At 35.3% G+C, this 21,397-nt stretch overlaps 3 protein-coding genes across 3 annotated transcripts; all 3 read right to left on the bottom strand.

The window, feature by feature from the left end:
• Nucleotides 1-522: 522 nt before the first annotated feature.
• On the bottom strand, nucleotides 523-3,495 carry LOC130947563 (cysteine-rich receptor-like protein kinase 44). Its single transcript, XM_057876264.1, has 7 exons — nucleotides 2,555-3,495; nucleotides 2,332-2,463; nucleotides 2,028-2,188; nucleotides 1,701-1,911; nucleotides 1,345-1,582; nucleotides 1,093-1,243; nucleotides 523-1,003 (listed from the first exon to the last, which is right to left on the bottom strand). Exons 1-7 carry the CDS (start codon nucleotides 3,369-3,371, stop codon nucleotides 656-658), a joined length of 2,058 nt encoding a protein of 685 aa, XP_057732247.1. The 5' UTR covers nucleotides 3,372-3,495; the 3' UTR covers nucleotides 523-655.
• A 1,855-nt stretch (nucleotides 3,496-5,350) lies between these two features.
• On the bottom strand, nucleotides 5,351-9,179 carry LOC130947570 (cysteine-rich receptor-like protein kinase 29). Its single transcript, XM_057876271.1, has 7 exons — nucleotides 8,143-9,179; nucleotides 7,772-7,903; nucleotides 7,407-7,534; nucleotides 7,081-7,291; nucleotides 6,734-6,971; nucleotides 6,476-6,626; nucleotides 5,351-6,383 (listed from the first exon to the last, which is right to left on the bottom strand). The coding sequence occupies exons 1-7, from the start codon at nucleotides 8,984-8,986 to the stop codon at nucleotides 6,111-6,113; spliced, it is 1,977 nt and encodes a 658-aa protein (XP_057732254.1). The 5' UTR covers nucleotides 8,987-9,179; the 3' UTR covers nucleotides 5,351-6,110.
• Nucleotides 9,180-13,356: 4,177 nt separating this feature from the next.
• On the bottom strand, nucleotides 13,357-16,334 carry LOC130947571 (cysteine-rich receptor-like protein kinase 10). Its single transcript, XM_057876272.1, has 7 exons — nucleotides 15,356-16,334; nucleotides 15,126-15,260; nucleotides 14,905-15,026; nucleotides 14,598-14,808; nucleotides 14,203-14,440; nucleotides 13,884-14,034; nucleotides 13,357-13,786 (listed from the first exon to the last, which is right to left on the bottom strand). The coding sequence occupies exons 1-7, from the start codon at nucleotides 16,134-16,136 to the stop codon at nucleotides 13,457-13,459; spliced, it is 1,968 nt and encodes a 655-aa protein (XP_057732255.1). The 5' UTR covers nucleotides 16,137-16,334; the 3' UTR covers nucleotides 13,357-13,456.
• Between the last annotated feature and the right edge of the window lie 5,063 nt (nucleotides 16,335-21,397).

Here is a 21,397-nt window from a genome sequence, read left to right as displayed (position 1 = left end):
AGAGTATTATTAGATTTGAGATCACGGTGAATAATTCTCTTATAGATAAAAATGACCTTATGCAAATCGTTCAACTATTTTTTTTATGAAAAATACACAGAATAAACTTTTAGGTTTTAAGTAACATTAACCAACTCTTAGTAAACCTTCCAAACAACACAAGCATGAAACCATTAACTATCTAATGATTCTACGCCCCCAACAGCTGTTTAATTTGACACCCAAGTCAACTCATGCCGGACCAGACCTTTGTTTACCAAAATTTTTTTTTAATTTCCACTCTTCTTGTTTTCTTCTTTTTTTTTTTTTGGTGAACAACATTCTTCTTCTTGTTTTCTTTAACTACGCGTACAAAATTATGTAAGAAAAAATAAAATTAAAATGTAATTTTATGTATCAGACAAATTCTCCATTATAAATATTTCGATTTTTCTTTATATTAGTGATAATGCAACTGACAAGAGTCTCAAACACTATAATTAAATTGGTTACGTTTAGGTTTGGATTACGAAATAGGAGTCGTTCGTTTTCAACCTTCTTTTTCATACTCTTCTCTTTAATCTTCTTTATACAACTTAACTGAATGACTACAAGTATTGAACAAGAGAATCTTGATCAAGTTTATTCTCAGTACAATCCAAAACAAGTTTCACGTCTAGCGAGGAAATGGCTCGGTAATGGAAGCTTCATTCTCCGATGCTTTCACAGATTGGTTACCTGATTCAGTTGAACCTCTTGTCTCCGAGTTGTACTCTTCTGAATGGATGTCTGATAAACTTCTATTATTATGAATCAAGAGACCAGGTTGTGAAGGCAATGGAAGAGTAACAGAGTGGCTGTTAAGCATGATTATAACTGAAGCCATGGTTGGTCTGTCAGCTACATTTTCCTGAACACAAAGCAAGCCAATGTGGATACATCTCATTATTTCATTTCTTGATCCATCAGTAATTGTTGGATCAACAATGTTTGATGCTGTCCCTTCTCTCCAGCTTCTCCATGCCTGCAAAGTCAAGCTCAATCTTGATTTAATCTTTTCAACTTTGTAAATTTAAACTTGGATGATAGGTAATGGAAAGAAGCTTTACTTACAAAGCTCACTATGTCCTCTGCATTCTCCCCTCGACGAACACTACTGTTCTTCTGGCCGATTATAATCTCTAGAACTAGTACACCAAAACTATATACGTCGGACTTTGTTGAAAATTGTCCACGAAATGCATATTCAGGCGCCATGTATCCACTGTGTGCCAACATGAGCACAACTCAATTAGCTTTGGATGGTAAAAACATTGATTGGTACAATTAACTAGTACTGACATGTTCTTAACTTCTTATACTTACTAAGTTCCAACGATTCTACTTGTTTTGCCTTGAGTTTGATCCACGGCAAATAGTCTTGCTAAGCCGAAATCTGATATTTTTGGGTTCATTTCTGTATCTAAAAGAATGTTGCTTGCTTTGAGATCACGATGAATGATTCTCAAACGGGAATCCTCGTGAAGGTAAAGTAAACCTCGAGCAATGCCTCCTATGATTTTGTACCTCCTTTTCCAATCCAATTGTGCGCGTTTGATTTGGTCTACAAACCAAAGCCAATATATAATCTTCTAGAGTATTCAGAATGTTTATGCACTATGTAGAAAAAATGAACTAACAGATATACAGTCCAAACAAACAAGCAAAAGTTGTGGACTTACCAAATATGAAGAAATCAAGGCTTTTATTGGGAACATATTCATAAATCAGTAACCTTTCTCTTCTTTCCAAACAACAGCCAAGTATCCTAACCAAGTTTCGGTGCTGAAGCTTGGCCACTAACATCACTTCATTCTTAAACTCTAAATCTCCCTGCAAAGAATTTATGGACAATCTTTTGACTGCAACCTCCTGCCCATTGGAGAGCCTTCCCTGGAAAATTTGAGTTTGATGAAAGTAATTTAGAGTCTATAATATGTCAATATCTATTCAAGGCTACATCAACGTGGATATGACGAATATTCCGATGTAGGATTGTTGTATTTTACCTTGTAAACAGGTCCAAATCCACCTTGTCCTAGCTTATTCTCATCAGAAAAGTTGTTGGTAGCGGCCATGATGGTGGCAAAGTCCAACTGCAATGTCTCAGATGATCTAAATTCATCACTGTCTTCAGCTTTAACTGGCGATATGTTGAGATCAGTGCGTGCTGCAAATGGAATTAAAGTTCATTTAGATTGTCTTCTTATTATCAATGTTATCTGTTTTCACAAAAGTCATCGCTTCTTGTTCTTTGAAACACATGAATGAAGTTGATGATATCCAAGAAATTGTTTTTCTCCTACAGTTTACCTTCAACTTGTGTTGGCGATCGCATCCTCCTCCTTCTTAAATAGATGCAAATAAGGATGATCAATATAACCAAAGCAGTACTTGGCACAACTATTGCTATTACTAAATTTCGTGATGTGTTGCTGCTCTTTCCTGCAAAAAAGCAGAAAATAATTCTGGTTTTTCAAGTACTAGTTCATTGCCATGTCAACTTTTAAGCAGGATATGGTATCTAATTACATACCTTGTGTTAAATCCGTATCAGTAGATGAGGGATGAGTAGCAGAATCTGGCGCTGGTGCTGGTGGAGGTGTAACATTTGCAAGGTCATAGAAGGGGTATATCTCATACCTGAAGTTACAGCTAGGTTCCAAAATTCTACCACCTTTCTTGCTATCACAACACTGGGGGATTTCTGTGATAGCCTGAATCAAACAAGCATAGCAGTCTTGCTGAGACAAATCAGGCGTACACTGCACTAGACCATAGACTGTTTGGAAGCCTGGTCCTTTCGAACTTGATGCAGCAAATTTTCGCTCCGAGTTCCCAGATGCAGCCTTGCCTATTAGATCATTTAGAAGGGTATCCAACACTTTGTTGAACTCATCAACATCTGTTGCATTTCCACTGTTCCTCATGGAGAAACTAGGATAAGTTTCCATTCTGTTAAATATTGATGATTGGTTTGAGTAGCGAAGCATGCACTTGTCATACCAACCAATTGCTTCCTTTTGATTTGGACAGAGTCTTGTGAGTAGGACTCTTGAATCATTGAGGCAGCTAAGGCAATCATTTTGCTTCACATCTCCTCTGCATAGCCCTATCGCGTTGACTCTGTCGTTGTCTTCGCCATAAGAGAAGTTGTAGAATCCATAATTAATGTTTTTGTTGGAAGAAAGGTTGGACAAAAGGGTGTTAAGGTTTCTGCCGTAGGGACTATTTGCAGTGTAATTGCCATTGTCATCTATACAGAAGGAGTATAGAAAGTTTGGCTGCGCTTTGGGTTGAGGTAAGAGTATGATAAGGATACAAAGAAATAATAGCATTCTGGAAAGTGCCATGCCTATGGTTTTTGCTCCAATTTAAGGTGATGACTGTGGAAGAGTGCTTTTATTTGGTGCTGGGGAAGTGATTCAAGTTTTCTCCATTTCTTGTATATATATATATATATGTAGTTAACAGACTTATTAAACAATGAATTTTCTTGCACTAGTTCAACACGTTGGTAAGTAGTAAGCTATGAATATGGACATTAAATTTTGGAGCTTATAATTTTCATTTTTATTTTGTGTATATATAAATAAGAAGCTTCTTTGAAAAAAAGAGGGTATGACCAGATCTTGCTTTAGAAACTAAACAAAATAAAATGAGAACCGTATTTCACGGTTTAACTTGTTTAAGTGATGTGGACTTTGAATATTCTTAATGAGGAAAGTAGATGAATACGACAGGAGTGCATAATGGTTGGTTGATCATTGAAGACACCGCTACTCCTCTCTTTGTCAAAGTAAACCCACCTTTCTAAATTTATTTCGTTCCTTGTCATTTCTTTCTTGTTTTTAAATGCAACTTGATACCTTTGGTTTTCTTCTTTTTAATTATAAACAGTGAAAGATTATGGATGATTTATATTTTCCGACAAATAATCCGAATTAATCTCTGTTTACTCTTGAGGTTAATTGCAGTTGATGAGTTTGAAAACTCTTATTTAGTTTTGATGATGAACAAACATTATTAAAATATTTAATTACAAAATTATTAATTTGATCTTAATTTATATTTGTTTAATTAATAATTTTGTTGTGCAGATTTTATGTTGGGCCGAAAAATGAGTTTGTGGTTTAGGCCCAATAATCAGCCTTGCTACAAGTTACATATTAAGTGGCTGAAATTTTATATTGATGGGCCAAGCTCAATGTTGTTACAACCAAGCCCATGGTTAATTTGGATGAAAGTTTCCTATACTTGATCCGAAATCAAATTCATCAGGAAAACAAATGTTACTAAATGGGCCTGATTTAATTATTGTTGCAACTAAGCCCAATTCCATTTGAGATGAAAATTCCTCATGCTTTGTCCGAATCCATGAGGCAAAGAAAATTGAAAGCAAAATGCTTCCAACGGATCCAAGTATTTCACCATGTGATGGATTTCAAAATCTATTACATTGTCAATTAATGCATGGAAACTATGAGAGAGAAAAGTTTCAGCTGAATTGATTGATGGCTGTAATGACTACACGCCACTCTAAGCTAGGAAAGTATAAGCAACTTTTACCAACAAAGTGGTTTATCACATTGAATTGCCTTTTCTTCTAAGTTGTTTATTCTCTCTCTCATTTCTTTCTCTCTTCTTCTTCGGTCCTTGTCCAGGAAATTATGTAAGCTAAGTTGAGCTACCAAAAGGAAGAAGAAGCTACATGCATCAAGACCATCAAGCTGATGGCAAGAAAAAGAAAAAGAAAAGTATGCTGTGGCTGAGATTCTTATCACTTGTAGTAAGATTTTGTGATGAGATCTTGGCTTCTTCATACCAAAAATGGAGGATGAAGATTCGGCCAGCAAGGGAGATTCTTGAAGCATGGCTTGTCTTTGATTCTGCTCAACCACCACAGGAAGTAGCTAGAGTGGCGAAGTGATGGTTGAAGCAGAGATTGAAGCAAATGAAGTCATCATCATCATGAAGCATTAAGGGCCAGAAATCCATCTTGGAGAGCAAGCCAAGAATGGAGAGCTCGGATTGATGAAGAGTGATGATCAAGAAAGGACTAGAGGTAATTGCATGTTGGGTTTAGCATGGTTATCTCTTCTCTCTATGTGGCCGAACCGGTTCTGTTTGTTGAAGGAGGAAGAAGTTGGTTTGGTTTTTTGGCTTCAATAAGTGGAGGCTTCTCTCTTTTATAATAAGGGAGAACAGCCACTGTTTGAAGTAAGGAGAAAATTTGAGAGTGCAAGGCACAGAGTTCTCAAAGCTACCTAAGCTAACAATTTTCTCTTCTCCTTCAATGTATTCTGTTTTGTATTTTTCTGTTTAATTTTGTCATGTCTTGAGTCTCATGGAAAAAAAGGCAAACAGTGAGGTTTGTATGAAAAAGCTATAGAGCGGAAAAAGGCAGAGAGTGCAAAATTAAAAGAAAAAGCCATAAGATGTCTAAGAGTTCCTTTGTTCATCTATGTTGTGTTTCATGATTCTGTGGGAATCCCCTTGTAAGTTGGGTTAGCACTTTACAAGTTGTAATCAGATTGATTATAATGAAATTCCATCATGTTTGTGATGGAGACTGGATGTAGGTTGCACTGCACTTAGCAGCTGAACCAGGATATATCTGGGTGCAATCTTCTCTCCTTTCTACTCCATTTCTGTTTCTACTACTCAGGAGCAAAAACTAAAATTATCTCGTGCCAAGTGACGAGACAAAAAGAAAAGTCTCGTAGTTAGGGACGAGATAATAAGAAAAGTCTCGTGTGCAGTAAGGAGACAAAAAGACTGAAAGTTTTCAGAATTAATCTGACAAGTCAGCAGGTGTTATCAAGCGAAAAGGGGACTAAGATTCAACCCCCTTCTCTTAGCCACTGAAACCATCAGCAGTGTATGTAGGATTACAACTTGTTAAGAGCCTTAGGAATCTGAGGCAACAATCAATTTGTTTTTGGAAGTTAAACTTCGTACATACTTGTAAATTGAATAATAAAGAATGCCACTTGTTACACTTCATGTACAAAAATCAGTACATAAAGTGCACTAGAATGTGACCTTAATCACTAAATTCATTAGCATATACAATTTGTTTCTTCTGTGCTTCAATCAGTTTCCCTTGAACTATACTCCCATGATGGAATAGTTGATAAACCTCTGGTGTCCACAAGAAATGGAGGCTTTGATGGCACTGGAAGAGTGAGAGAATGGCTGTTAAGCATGAGCACAATAGAAGCCATGTTTGGTCTATCAGCTAAATTTTCCTGAACACACAGTAAACCAATGTGGATACATCTCAGTATTTCATTTCTTGAGCCATTATTCATTGTGTGATCTATAATGTTTGATGCTGTTCCGTCCCTCCAATTTTTCCATGCCTGCAAGGATCAATATTCACTCTTTTATCAGCAATTTCACCTCAACTGGTACTAAAAATGAAAATTGTGAGAAGAAGGAAGAGACTACTTACAAAGCTTATTAGGTCCTCCACATCCTCTCCCTTGTGGAAGCCACTATTTTTCTGGCCACTTACTATCTCTAGAACCATTACGCCAAAACTAAAGACATCTGATTTCACAGAGAATTGTCCTTGCATTATATACTCAGGTGCCATGTATCCACTACATTCCAATATGTTTAACTTCAATTAGGAAAAAAAATACTAGATTCTATTTATGTTTCTAAGTACTGAACAAAACAAAATAACCTTAGATATTATAGAACTTACTATGTTCCAACAACTCTATTTGTGTTCCCTTGAGTTTGATCCACAAGAAACAATCTTGCCATGCCAAAATCTGATATTTTCGGATTCATTTCTTCGTCTAAAAGGATGTTACTTGCTTTAAGGTCACGATGAATAATACGCAGACGCGAATCCTCGTGAAGATAAAGAAGGCCTTTAGCAATGCCTCCAATGATTTTGTATCTCTTTTCCCAATCCAGATGAGCGCGTTTGATTGGATCTGCAAATCGAACCCAAGGTATATGCATATGCACAATTAAGTACTTGACCATTCAAGAGAACTGAAATGTCACCAAGGTAGAATCCAATGAAGAAAAGTTCTAACTTACCAAATATGAAGTAATCAAGACTTTTATTAGGAACAAACTCATAAACCAGTAATCTTTCTTTTCTTTCCAAGCAAAAACCAAGTAGCCTAACTAAATTGCGGTGCTGAAGCTTGGCCACTAACAGCACTTCATTCTTAAATTCTGTATCTCCTTGTCCTGAATTCATTGACAGCCTTTTGACTGCAATTTCTCTTCCATTAGAAAGCTTACCCTGAAAATATATTAGTCAGGTACATGTAATTTTGGTGCTAACATTCTGTGAGTAGCACTTTTCGAGATTAGTTTATAATTTACATTTAAATGAAAGAAAACACTGTAATTCTTACCTTGTAAACAGGTCCAAATCCTCCTCGTCCTAGCTTATTTTCTTCTGAAAAGTTATTTGTAGCCGTTCTGATGGTGTCAAAGTTGAATTGCAATGAATCAATAGGTTCAATTTCATTGTCAACTTCAGCTGTACATGGAAAAAGAGTATAAGTGCTTAACCAATCTCATTTCTTGAAAGGAAGACTTAAGATTTGCAGGAGCAAATTAGTGAAACATGATGGCTAATGATAAATTTCACCCCCCTTTCTTTGTTGGGTAGCCAATAGCTTATGTTATTGTTAGCTGTAGAGAAACTACTGAATTTTGAGTGAAATTTTGTCGTGATTCTAAATAAGGAATCATAAAGAAACAAAGATTGTCTTACTGTCATTGTGATCGTGAAAACTTCTCTTGCGCTTCCTTGCTCTTATGAAGATGCAAACAGAGATGAGCAGTACTAAAACGACGAAAATCGGCACTACCACTGCAATGACAATACCTGTTGAATTGCTCTTTCCTGCAGATATAAAAATGATGTTGAGGGCTGACTATGATGCTCAACGCTAAGCTGAAAATTGGAAACTAAAAGACCTTTATGACAGGTTGAAGCATAGCAAATCCATTTATGTTTTCCTTCACCAACTTGAAAAAGAAATGAACCAACAAAAAGTATAACAAAAATTTGAACAGCCAAACCAACTTGGATGGGGCTTGTTTGATGCTTTGACTAATTCAGTTTAAGCACATAAGAGGTACCTTTGGTAGAAGTGGCATTAGTATTGGTGACTGGAGGAGGAGGAGATTCTTTTGATGGCGAAGACGGAGAAGCATCTGCTGTAGAGTCATAGAAAGGTGAAGTATCAAATCTAAGATTGCAGCTTGGTTTTCCAATTCTGCACTTTGTCAAGCCATAACAACGATCATTAATATTTGAGATGGCCCTGACCAAGCAATCATCACATTCTTGCTCTGATAAATCAGGTGTGCATTGCAGAAGAGCAAATATAGTCTGGAAGCTTGGTCCGGCCGCGCTTCCTGCAGCATACTTTTTAAGGGAATCACCTGATGAAGCATTGGTTCTAAGGCTTTCCAGCAAGTTCCTAAGCACTTGAATGAACTGATTCATATCAGTTGCATTGATTCCAACCCACAGAAGGTAGGTAGGGTCAGGTTCCATGGTGTCAAATATGGACCGGTTCGAATAGCGCAACATGCAGTTGTCATACCAACCTATAGCCTCCTTCTGATTCGGACAACGATGCATCAGAAGGACTCTGGAATCATTGAGACAACTGCGGCAAGATTCCGGCTTAACATCTCCTCTACACATCCCAATTGCATTAACTTTGTCAGAGCCTTGTCCCTGAGAGAAGTTGTAGAAGCCATAATCAATTTGTGTATTGGAAGACAAAGTGGACAAAAGAGTGTTGAGGTTGGTGTGGTAGGCACTGTTTTCTGTGTAGTTTCCTTTATCATTCATGCAAAAATGGTACAGGAAGCTTGGCTGAGCTGTAGTATGAGAAATAAGCGTAAAAAGAAGACAAAGAAGTTGAGAAATCACTCTTGAACTTGAAGGTGCCATAGCCATAGCTATAGCCATTGCAATTTAAGAATTATTATTATCTAGTCTCTATTTTGTAACATTATGGACATTAAGTAACAGAAGATTGTTACAAGTTAAGAGGTTCTTTGAAACAATCTTCCGCGGAATCTTGCATGCTTGTTTTAGTGTTGCAAAATTCCAAACTATGGTTTAAAATATCTATATAAAAATCCTAGACTTTAAGAGAATATTACTGATTTATACCTTAACATGAAATATTCACCGAAGAGACAGTATAAAAAACTAAAAGTCCATCCACACAATGCCGTGGGGTATTTTCCACTTACAAAGTTGACCAGAATGCAAACCGTGTAAACCGCAAAGGAAAGAGAGAGAAAATAAATAAAGATTTTCATTGACCACGTAAACACTTTCAAGAAGCTTGATTACCAGATCACAAGAATTGTTTTGCTATCTCATTTCTTTTTGCATGCAATGCTAATTTTTATTTCAATACATAGAATGTAAGTCCAACTCTTGGAATCGTGAAACGTGGCCTAGTTTTCCAATCCTTTCATATTTAATAGTTAGCAAACTTAAAAGGCAACGTCAAAATATGATATGAATAAGCTCCAGTTGACTAATTCAATCCATCTTCATTTCAACGACAATTAAATCACTGAAATAATAATACCAAAAAAAGTGGTTGATAGAGACCAGACGGGTAGATGACAATCTTTGGAAATCCCTTCATTGATTTGATCCTTTCATCGCCAACCTTGCTCACAAATTTGTTTTATTTATTTGAGTATATACCCATTTTAATTTCAAACCAGACATTTTAGTCCCCAACTAAAATTAATTACTCAATTAGTCCTTAACAATTAATTCTGTCAGTCATTCAGGTCCTTTATTTCGTCAACTCTAAGGTAGCGTTTGGTAGAGAGACCGAGACAGAAAGATTAAAACTGAGAGACAGAGACTAAGAGACAGAGATTGAAATAAATCTCAGTATTTTGTTTGGTGCAAAGTGGGAGACAGAAATTGAAACAAGAATAAAACTTTAATTTAATTTGCACAAAGGGTAAAATTAAAATTAATTAATTGAAATGAGGATATTTTAGTTATAAAATGTTATTAAAGTTTTAATCTCCATTTCTAAAAATTTTAGTCCCCTGTGTTCCTACATTTTGGAGGTACTGAAATACTGAAATTTTAGGGATAGAGATAGAATTTTTAGTACCAGTCTCTGAACCAACAAACATGATACTGAGTCTCAGTCTTCCAGTCTCTGTCTCAGTACCTCAAAACAAACGGAGGACAAAATAGTCCCTGACAACTCTAACAGGGGACAAAATGGTCCCTGATCTTCTTTGTTCGGAAACGACACTGTTCTCTCCCAATTTCCATCATATCTCGCATAACACTAATAGTCTAACATTGTAACTTCAAGCTACACAATGCATACTCTATAACTTTAATGTTCATAAGGAAAAAAAATACTCAACTTATTCTCAACCAATTCATACTCAGGAAACTAATGACTATGTCTCTCAACTACTGATGAGTTTGGAAAACTCTTATTTAATTTTGATGATGAACAAACATTATTAAATATTTAATTACAAAATTATTAATTTGATCTCAACTCATATTTGCTTAATTAATAATTTTGTTGTGCAGATTTTGTGTTGGGCCGAAAATGAAATTCTGGATTAAGCCCAACTAGCCTTGCTACATGCTTCTCATGCTATGAAGTTGAATTATTATTTGGGCCGAACAAAAACAAAAGAAATGTTGCAAAGCCCAAGTGTGAATTCTGTTCAACTTTGATTTCAAAGATTATAACCAACAAAGTAGAGCTGAATTATTATTGGGCCAAAAATTAATAATTGTTGCAACTAAGCCCAACTTCACATTTGATGAGAGTTCCCTATGCATGATCCGAATCCACTAAGCATGTAAAGCATAGTTCCATAGCTTCCAGCGGAACTCCTTTAATCATCATGATGGATTTCAAATTTATTAGAATAAACTTGATAAGTGCATGAGAAATATGAGAGAGAGTATCATTGACATGATTGATGGCATTAACTTTACACGCCACCCAGGGAAGAAAAAAGCAAGCTATCTTTAATTAATTTGATTAATCACTTTGAATTGCTTTTTCTTCACATTCTCTCTTCTCTCTCATCTCTTTCCTTCTCTCTTCGGTTATTACACAGGAAATAATGGCTTCCATGAAAGCAAAATGGAGCTACCGAAGTAAGGGAAGAACAAGCTACAAGTCCATCACAATGATGGTAAGAAAAAAAAAGTATGTTGTGGCTGAGATAATCACCAAATATGGTAAGATTTGGTGAGGTAATCTCGGATCCTTCATACTCAAAAAGAAGGATGAAGATTCGGCCAGTAAGGAAGATCTTCGGAGGCATGGCTTGTCTTTGATTCTGCTCAACCACCACAGGAAGTAGCTAGAGTGGCGAAGTGATGGTTGAGGCAGAGATTGAAGCAGATGAAGTCATCATCATCATGAAGCATCAAGGGCCAGAATCCATCTTGGAGAGGAAGCCAAGGATGGAGCGCTCGGATTGATGAAGAGTGATGACCAAGGAAGGACTAGAGGTATTTGCATGTTGGTTTTTGCATGAGTTACCTCTTCTTTCTGTGTGGCCGAACCGGTTTTCGTTTTGAAGGAAAAGAAGCTGAGCTCGGGTTTGTGTTTTCAAACTGTGAAGGCTTCACTTCTCTATAAAAGGGGTGAACAGTCATGGTTTGAATTAAGGAGTAAGATTTGAGAGTGCAAGGCACAGAGTTCTCAGAGCTACCTAAGCTAGCAGTTCTTCTTCTCCTTCAATGTTTTCTGTTTTGTATTTTTCTATTTAATTTTGTCATGTCTTGAGTCTCATGGAAAAAGGCAAACAGTGAGGTTTGTATGAAAAAGCCATAGAGCGGAAAAAGGCAGAGAGTGCAAAATTAAAAGAAAAAGCCATAGATGTCTTAGAGTTCCTTTGTACATCTGTGTTGTGTTTCATGATTCTGTGGGAATCCCCTTGTAAGTTAGGTTAGCACTTTACAAGTTGTAATCTGGATGATTATAGTGAAATTCCATCATTGTTGTGATGGAGACTAGATGTAGGCTGCACTGCACTTAGCAGCTGAACCAGGATATATCTGGGTGTTATCTTCTCTCTCTTCCTACTTCAATTCTGTTTTTACTGTTCAGATGAAAAATAAAAAATGTCTCGTGTCAAGTGACGAGACAAAATGAAAATGTCTCGTGACTAGGGACGAGCTAAAATCAGAAAAGCTACTTCTAAGCCCAGCAAGTATCAGCAAGCAAAAAGGGGGCTAAGATTCAACCCCCCTTCTCTTAGCCACTGAAACCATCAACTACTTATCGTCTTCGATGGATCCTATGAATCTAGACAGCAAGTTTGATTTGTTAAGATTCGTCGTCGTTGTTGTCATCTCCCTCCTCCTCTGCCCTATCATCTCCATGACACCACATTGTCCACCACTCCGATCGCTTTCTTCAGCTTCTTCTCCGAACCAATGTTCAGTAATCGCTTCAGTTTTCATATGAGCGGCAACGACGACATTGCTCGTTCTACTGATAGCTTAGATGCGAGTTGAAACTGTCTGCCAACTTGGAGTCCGAGAAAGAAGGAATGAAGCACTCGGTGTCTATTTCAAATGAGAATTTGCATATGATGTTGAAAGAGAATCTTCTCATGATGTCCTAATGTCCAACAATCTATATTGCTTGCCGGAGAGTGGAGAAAGGCGTGCCCTTGGATAGTTGTGGAACTTGATATTGAGGATATCGTGGATGTCAGGGTTGGAGGTGATGTTATCGAAGACGTGAAAGTGGATGCTTCTGGTGGGTGAAGTGCAGAGAAGGTGGATGTACCAGTCACAAAGACTTAGGAAGCGTGTTGTCCATAACATGTTGAGGTAGGTGCAACACGTGTGGCAATTACACTATGGCTTAATCTTGGAGCTAAAGAGGAGGAAGAAAAAGATGGAAAAGAAGACTGTGAATGTGAAGAAGGAGAGTATGAATATTAGGGTTATGCGAGATATGATAAAAATTGGGGAAGAACAGTATCGTTTTCGAATAAAGGGATCAATGATCATTTTGTTCTTTGTTAGAGTTGTGAGGAATCATTTTGTCCACTGTTAGAGTTGTCAGGGACTATTTTGTCTTTCGTTAGAGTTGACGGAGCCAAGAACTTAAGTGACTGACATAATTAATTGTTAGGGACCAATCGAGTAATTAATTTTAGTTGAGGACTAAAATGTCTGGTTTGAAATTTTTTAAGGACCAAAATAGGTATATACTCAAATTATTTTTAACAGGCTTACTAGTTACTACCCCTGCCAGAGGCAGACTAGAGAATCTTCCTCAGAACGCTTTGTCAAGCTGTAACTAAAAATTTCATTCATAATTTTTACAAACCAGAATTCATTCAGGTATCAATATTTACAACTGGTTTGGGTTGAGGAACTCATAAAATCAATCCTTTACCGAGGGACTAGTTGAGTGATGGATACTTCATTGATAGACCAAGGAACTGAAGAGGTGGTAGACTGATCAGAATCAAGCCCATCTTGTAGCCTGTTTGGTTTTCTTCCATGCAGGAAAGAAGCTGGTTGTCGTGGTAATGATAAAGTCACTGAATAACTGTTGAGCATGAGCAAAATATTCGCCATTGAAGGCCGCGCTGAAGGACTTTCCTGAACACATAATAAACCAATATGGATGCATCTGATGACTTCATTTCTTGAATAAGAGCCTCTCAGTGTTGGATCCAACAGCTCCAGAGGCGTGTTCTGTGTCCAATTTTTCCAAGCCTGTTATAATACAATGTTAGTATTTGAGCTCAAAATCTCTTAATCCTCTGGCATTTGTAGCTGAGTTATGAATCATCTACACTTGTCAAATACTCACATAGCTTAAGAGGTCATCAGCAAGATGTGTTTGATAAAATTCAGTGTTCTTCTTGCCACTAACAATCTCCAAAACTAATACACCAAAGCTGAAGATATCAGATTTCACCGAGAACTGTCCACGCATTGCATATTCTGGAGACATATAACCACTGGAACAACATTATCATACCAATGTTAAAAATATTTAAGAACAAAGAAGATAAATTTCTAGTAAAGAATTTTATTTTATTTTCTTCTCTTTTTATTCTTTTACAAATCCAACTACGACACTAACAGTCTATAGATTAAGTTGGATAAGAGAGAATTCTCAGTCTTACTATGTCCCAACTATCCGTCCTGTATTCACTTGAGTTTGATCTGCCTCGAAAATTTTTGCCATACCAAAATCTGAAATCTTTGGGTTCATGTTCTCATCTAATAGAACATTACTAGCTTTGAGATCACGGTGTATAATCCTAAGTTGAGAATCTTCATGTAGATAAAGAATTCCTCTGGCAATGCCAGTTATAATCTTGTAGCGTCTTGACCAATCTAACTCTCTTTGCTTTACAGGATCTGCAAATTTTGCCAAATGAAAAATATCCAAATTAGCAATAATAGCAGGGTTAGTACCTATCACAGAATAAAAATGCATCAATCAACCCCTTCCAACACCATTGTTCCATGTAAACACTATTATCTCAAGTAATTGAAGAATTGAACAGGTACAAACCGAATAGAAAGTAATCAAGGCTTTTGTTTGGTATGTATTCATAGACAAGCAGCTTCTCACGCCCCTCCAAGCAATATCCCAAGAGCCTCACTAAGTTTCTGTGTTGAAGCTTGGCCACAAGAGTAGCTTCATTCCTGAACTCTACTGCACCCTGCAAGGATGTCAATGAAAGCCTCTTCACTGCTATCTCCTGTCCTTCAGGGAGAACACCCTGAAAAACCAAACATGAAATTAGTCAAATCAAATGTAGTACTTAACTTAGCACAGAAAACATGTCTCTACATTTTTGCATAAACAAGACCCTAACCTTATAAACCACACCAAATCCGCCTTGACCAATCTTGTTCTCATCTGAGAAACAGTCAGTTGCAGCTTCGATTGTAGCGAAATCAAACTGCAACGACTCGACATCTGTAAGATCCTCCCGAACTACACAGCAGGGATAGTAATTCCATGAGTAACCAAATCAGAATAAACGAAACCAATTAACTGGAATAACAGTGCAACCATAAAGAAAAAAGAGATTACTTGAATCCCGGGCAAATGAACTATACTTCTTTCTTGACCTCCGACGAAGGATGCAGCAGCCGAGAATGAAAAGTGCCGCAACAACACCAATGGGGGCAACAATGGCAACAATTAAAGTGGCATTACTCTTTCCTCCTGCACAAAGTCATGAACTTTACAACTACCTAAAACAAGGCCATTAGACCCTGAAACAGGTCTAAGGCAATAACGCAGGATAGATAGGTAGATACCTTTTGAAGATGGAGGAAGAACTGGTTGAGTGGACGACCACGATTCGTTGTAAAATGGGTTCAGCTCGTATCTGAGATTGCAAATTGGGAGCAGAGATCGTGCGCCTTGTTTTCCAGTTGGAATGGAAGCGATGCCACTTTGGAAACACATGTTGCAGTCATAAGAGGACATGTCAGGAACGCACTGCGCCATCGTGTAGAGCTTCTGCGACCCTCTGATGGCAGCTTCTTTGGTAGCAAACTTGTAATCACCCGAGGCAGAGTTTGAAGCTTGCTTAGCAATTTCATTCAGCGTCGTTGCCACCAAATCGTTGAACTGTTGGAGCTCGGAGTCAGAGATGTTTTTCTCGTTGTAAAGGTTCATTCCGGGGACTATGTTGTTCAAGAAGGAGAGGTTGGTGTAGCGTAGCATGCACTCGTCGTACCAGATTATGGACTCGGTTTGATTGGTGCATCGCTTCCTTATCTCTTTGGCTGCGGTGGTTACACAGTCGCTGCAGAGGGTAGAGGTGACGTCAGGGCGGCAGAGGAAGTAGCCCTTGATCTCACCCTGGTTGACGGTGGTGCGGTAGAAACCGTGGTGGAGAGAAGCGTTGGAGATGAGGGAAGATAAGAAGAGATTTAAATTGGAGGAATATGAAGAATTAGGTAGGTAATAGGATCCATCTGTGCAGAAATAAGAGGTGAATGTTGGAGCTGCTTCACTTTCAAAGCTCATAAACACGAACACCGAAGCCACAAGTACTATCAAGTTTGTTGCAGAGGATTTCCAAGTTCTCATCTCTTTGTTCTCCGCTCTCAGTATCAGTCCAGTTATTTTTCTTTGTTTAATGACTGGTTTTGAAGATGTGAATTAAATTCCGGTGAGGGAGATGCTATGGAGCTTCACTGCAACGAAAACTGGTTAGACAGAACATAATCAAATTCAGAAATGCTGACCATTAAACAACAGGGGAGAATGAAGAAAATAAAGAAAGAATAGGGGTACAAGTTATATTATTCGTTTATATATATTTTTGTTGGGGTCAAAACTTTTTAGCTATGCTTTTGTTATACTTGAATCTGGATCTCAGTGACGTTGACAATCAGATTGAAGGCGAGGGTAAGTGAAACTGGACCCAGGAGTGTTGGGTTTGGTTTAGATTGAGAAGGGACTTATGACACAAGTTGAAAGGGGACCACATAAGTTCCAAAAAGTCAAGTTTGATGGCTAAAACCTAAAAGGATTGAGAATTCATAATGGCTTTTGCTTAATCTTCTTAATTCTCACAAATTAAAAATGATGTTATTGACACTATTTTATGGCTGATTTTTTTTTTATACCAAAGAAATATTGGTGTTTTTTTGGGAAATGGGATTATTTGGTATAATTACAGATGGGTGGATTTTGTAGGTGAAAAGTTAACACGTGGGGGCGTGGTGCAACACGTGGGGGGCGTGTTGGACACGTGTCAGCATTCTGGCCAACACGTGGGGGGCGTGTTGGACACGTGGCAGCGTATTGGCCAACACGTGGGGGGCGTAGTGCAACACGCATGTTGAATGAGTTTCACAATACTGTAATACACTTCAAATATCAATATTCAACCAAAACACCATCTTCATTTTCATATTAAAAATAATTTCTGCTATTTTATAGTGCACTTCTTTATACATCTTTTATTTTTAGATATAAAATAATACGATTAAAAATAAAATTAATAAATATACTATATTTCTAAAAAAAATCATTAGTTAATAAATATATTTTAAGTTTTTTTTTACCAAAAATAGGAGGACTCAAATCTGCGACATCTTAAATGAGTATGGAGAGATTATATCATTTGAATTATAATTCATTGACAAATATATATTAAGATTACCAGACGAAAATTTTTAAAATTTAATATATTTAATTCAATTTTTTAATTTTTAACACTTTTTTTTTCTTATTCTTTTAACAAGTTGTTGAAGAAAATTAATTAATTACATGTATAGAATATATTTTCAAGTTTGTAATATACAAAATTGTAAAAGATATAAAACTGAACCTAAAAATTAGAGTAACATATATGGTGAAAATATATAACTCAATACTTTAACTTAATAAATAAAGATGAAAAAATGAAATTATTAGCTAATATTTTTAAAGTAATAGTTTAATATTTTTAGTCTAATAATTTAGGAAAATTATCAGGTGTTCCAAGTACTTTTATGGAACATGGCTGTTCCAATAAGCAAAAGGTTCCTATATTAATTTTATCCTTTAGCAACTTTTTAAAAGATTCTAAAATCCTCTAAATTAGACATGAAATGACATAAATGAGCAGCTATAAGAGGTTCATTGTCCCTTGGATTGCTGGCTTTCAATAACTGGCTTAATTGCTTGTGAAAGTTATCAATAATTTTTTTATAAATAATAACTTTATAATTTTTTAAGACAATAAATAAATAAATTTCAACCTAGTAATGATTTAAAAAATATAAATTCTAATATTTAAAACATTTGTACCTATTTATGAGTATCATTTATCATTAATAGTTTTAAAATTTAAATCCGTTATAATATACCACTAATCAATTAAATTTTATACTTATCATCTCAATTAAATTAAAACATGATAGTTAAATATAATTAATATTTAATTAAAATAGCTATAATAACAACTTTTAATTATAAATATTTAGAATATATAACGTTAGATTTACTTAAACATATTCAATAACACTTTTATTAATATTACTCTATTTTATATCTTCTGGATCAAATAAATTATTTAAAATATCTCTAAGTATATTTAGCTTTAACACAACAACAAATACTTATTTGGTATACATTCTAATATATTATAATTAATAAAGTTTATTTATATTTCTATATTATATTTTTTATTTTTATTTTCAATCATTTTTTCTTAACATTTTTCTTTAATTATTTCTAAACATAAACTAAAATAATTATAATTAAAATTTAAAATTACACCATAGAATATCATCTTAAAAAAATATTCACACCAACAAATAAAAATAAATTTATCTACTTATAATTGAATATACTAGATAATTATATTATCTATTACATAAAAATACTAGAAAATACACATAAATCAATATGGGCAAAAATAACATTATGGACAAAAATACTAATTTTGTAACTAAGTCTCTGCCGTGACAAAAACGTTAAAATTAATGGAATATTTTGTTAAATTATACAAAATTTTAAGTCAAATATTAGGCATATTCGTTATGTTTAACGGAATATTATGTTAATTTTAGTATTTTGTCACGGCATGGACTTAATTATAAAATCTGATATAGTATAATGACTCAATAAAAAAAAACAGTATATGGACTTAATTGAAAATTCAAACTATAAGGATCAACCAAATAATTAAACCAAAAAAATATAGAGTTTAATTTTTTATGCTCGGACAATGTAAAATGTTTTACACATTCGTGTAACCATATTCATTTTTTTGGATAATCATTCACGCGATCAATGAAAATAGTAATTATTTTTTATGATGTAGTATTTGTGATTAAATGTACATGTAAAATTTTTTACGTATCAGTTAAATTTTAAAATATATCCATGATTTAAATTTATCTTTTTATATTTAAATATAAAAATTATTTGTTATATACTTATTGTTCATACTCTGACCCAACGCTAAGACCCAGGTCCAAACTACAAATCCAACCACAAGGTTGGGCTCCTCAGTACACCGACCTTCTCTCAAGAAGTCGGTTCTACCCACGACTTGCTCTAAAGAAGTCGAGAGCAAATATTAGCTGGCAGATAATAACTGCCCCTAAAATCTTTCAACCCACTTCCAGGAGTCATATCGTAACCTCCCTAAGATAAAGAGACGGTTATCCACCCTAATAGGTGAAACTACTCCAACAGTGGTTATTGGTTCACCACTATAAATACACTGACACCCCTCAGGTATCTCTAAGTCCCAATACTCTCTAGACCTGCTCACACCCTTACTAACTTAGGCATCGGAGTGTCTTTGCAGGTACCACCCCCCATTCTCTCACACTCACAAGTCGAAAGGAGTCTCTAAAGGCGCAAATCCGCTCAAAGACTTCCTCCCTCATACGATTGGGCCAACCCAACAAATTCAGCCCGTTAACCTTCGATTACCCAACGTAACACTTATATTATACACAAATTAACATAAGCAAATATGTAAATATTTTTTATTTGAATTTAAATAAAATACTAATAATACTTTTATAATGTAAAATTTAGATAAAACATATGAAATCTTAAGTTCAAATATTATCAGAGTCTTGTTTTAATTGTTATATGTTAAGTTATTTTTAGAGATTATTCAAAAACTAAATGAAGCAAAATATATATATATATTTAAATTAGTATATTTTAATTTCAGGTGATTTCACAGTTTTTTATAATAATATTTGATTTTACAATTTTTTATATTAATATTTTATTTGAGTTAAACAGTATATGTTGTTACTAATATTGTAAAAGTTTGAAGACCCGTTTAAAAAAAGATTACGTGATACGCAATGTTGGCTCGAATAATTTATTTAATTATGGCTGGACTCATAATGAAGTCTTAAAAATCTTTTTACCAGTGTCAATTTTGTCAGAGGAGAATTGGATAAGAAAACTACCAGTTGAAGACCACCTATAAACCACTTACATTGCACACCCACAACATGTTTTCCACCTCAATCTTGACCGTTAATATTTTTTATATTAAATTTGAATGATTAAATAAGTTGGAACGAAAAAGTTTCAAATTCGTACTATAGAATAGGTGATAAGCTTCCTATAATATATACGGAAAATTTTCACATGTACTCTGACAGAAAATGGAACATAAAGTTCATGTGTACGAAAAATTATTCAGTAAAAAATTATTCTTTATTGAATGAAAAATGACTAAATTAACCTTATTTAAAGAGGAAAAATGTCAAAAAAATGATAGCTTTAAAAACAGGTAATCAGCTTGTAGCTTATTGATGTAAAGCAAATGGCAACCTTGAAGATATTGGGTCATTAGAATTTTTTTAAAGTTTATGCTACTACTACTTACATGATTATTGAAAATGCTAATGCTACTACTTACTATGTAAACTCGACTAGATTAACTTCATTTCGCTTTTTTGTGGTGAATGATTAACTTTATTTTAATCATATTTAAAGGCAACAAACACACTTGGACAAAAAGGTAAAGAAATATGTTATATCGAGAAATTTTTACCTTCTCATCCGATTAAACACAAAAAAGCAAGAAGTTAGACAAAAGATTGTGAATATCACAAACTCTATAGATATTCTACCAATGATTACTATGATTTAAAGAATGTCATTGAAAAATTTGCTAGAGAATATGGACTAAATAGGTACTTGACAGATAGATTAGACGATTAAAGAAAAAGAAAAAAAAGATGAAGAAGGAGGACGACAAGAACGTTTACCTCAAACTCCCGAACAACACATACACATGATTAATGGCTGGAGGATTTGTTGGAGGAGGGATATCAAAATCATCATGAAAAAGGCATCTTAAAGAGGTGTACCAAGTCGGGGAAGATAGCAGATCTCCCGACTTGCCAACCATCTCGTTCACTAAAGAAGATCATTAAGGGATAATGCCTGGCCATGACGACTCCGTGGTTATAACAATGATCATTGCCAATACAAACTTCCATAGAACACTAGTGGATCAAGGAAGCTTGGTAGATATATTGTTTAAACCTACTTTGATAAGTTCGGGTTAAAAGAAAAAGATCCAAAGGCATACCCAGATAACATCTTTGTGCTGGGGAATACGCCAATTCGATCTCTTGGATTTATCTCCGATCCTTATATACTACTTTTAGAAAGGATGTAAAGTCAAAAATATTAAGCATTGATTACATCATTGTTGACGTTACTTCGGTATACAATGGTTTAATAGGTCGGACAACCTTGAACTGACTTGTATAGTAGTCGTTTCTACATCCCATCTATGCCTGAAGTTTTTTACTGTAGAAGGAATTGCCACTATAAAGGGATATAAAAAATTAGCACGCAAGTTTTAC

Source organism: Arachis stenosperma, chromosome 9 (assembly GCF_014773155.1).
Source record: "Arachis stenosperma cultivar V10309 chromosome 9, arast.V10309.gnm1.PFL2, whole genome shotgun sequence".
In the NCBI taxonomy this organism is placed as follows: Eukaryota; Viridiplantae; Streptophyta; class Magnoliopsida; order Fabales; family Fabaceae; genus Arachis; species Arachis stenosperma.
This window is presented reverse-complemented; position numbering and strand designations above follow the sequence as displayed.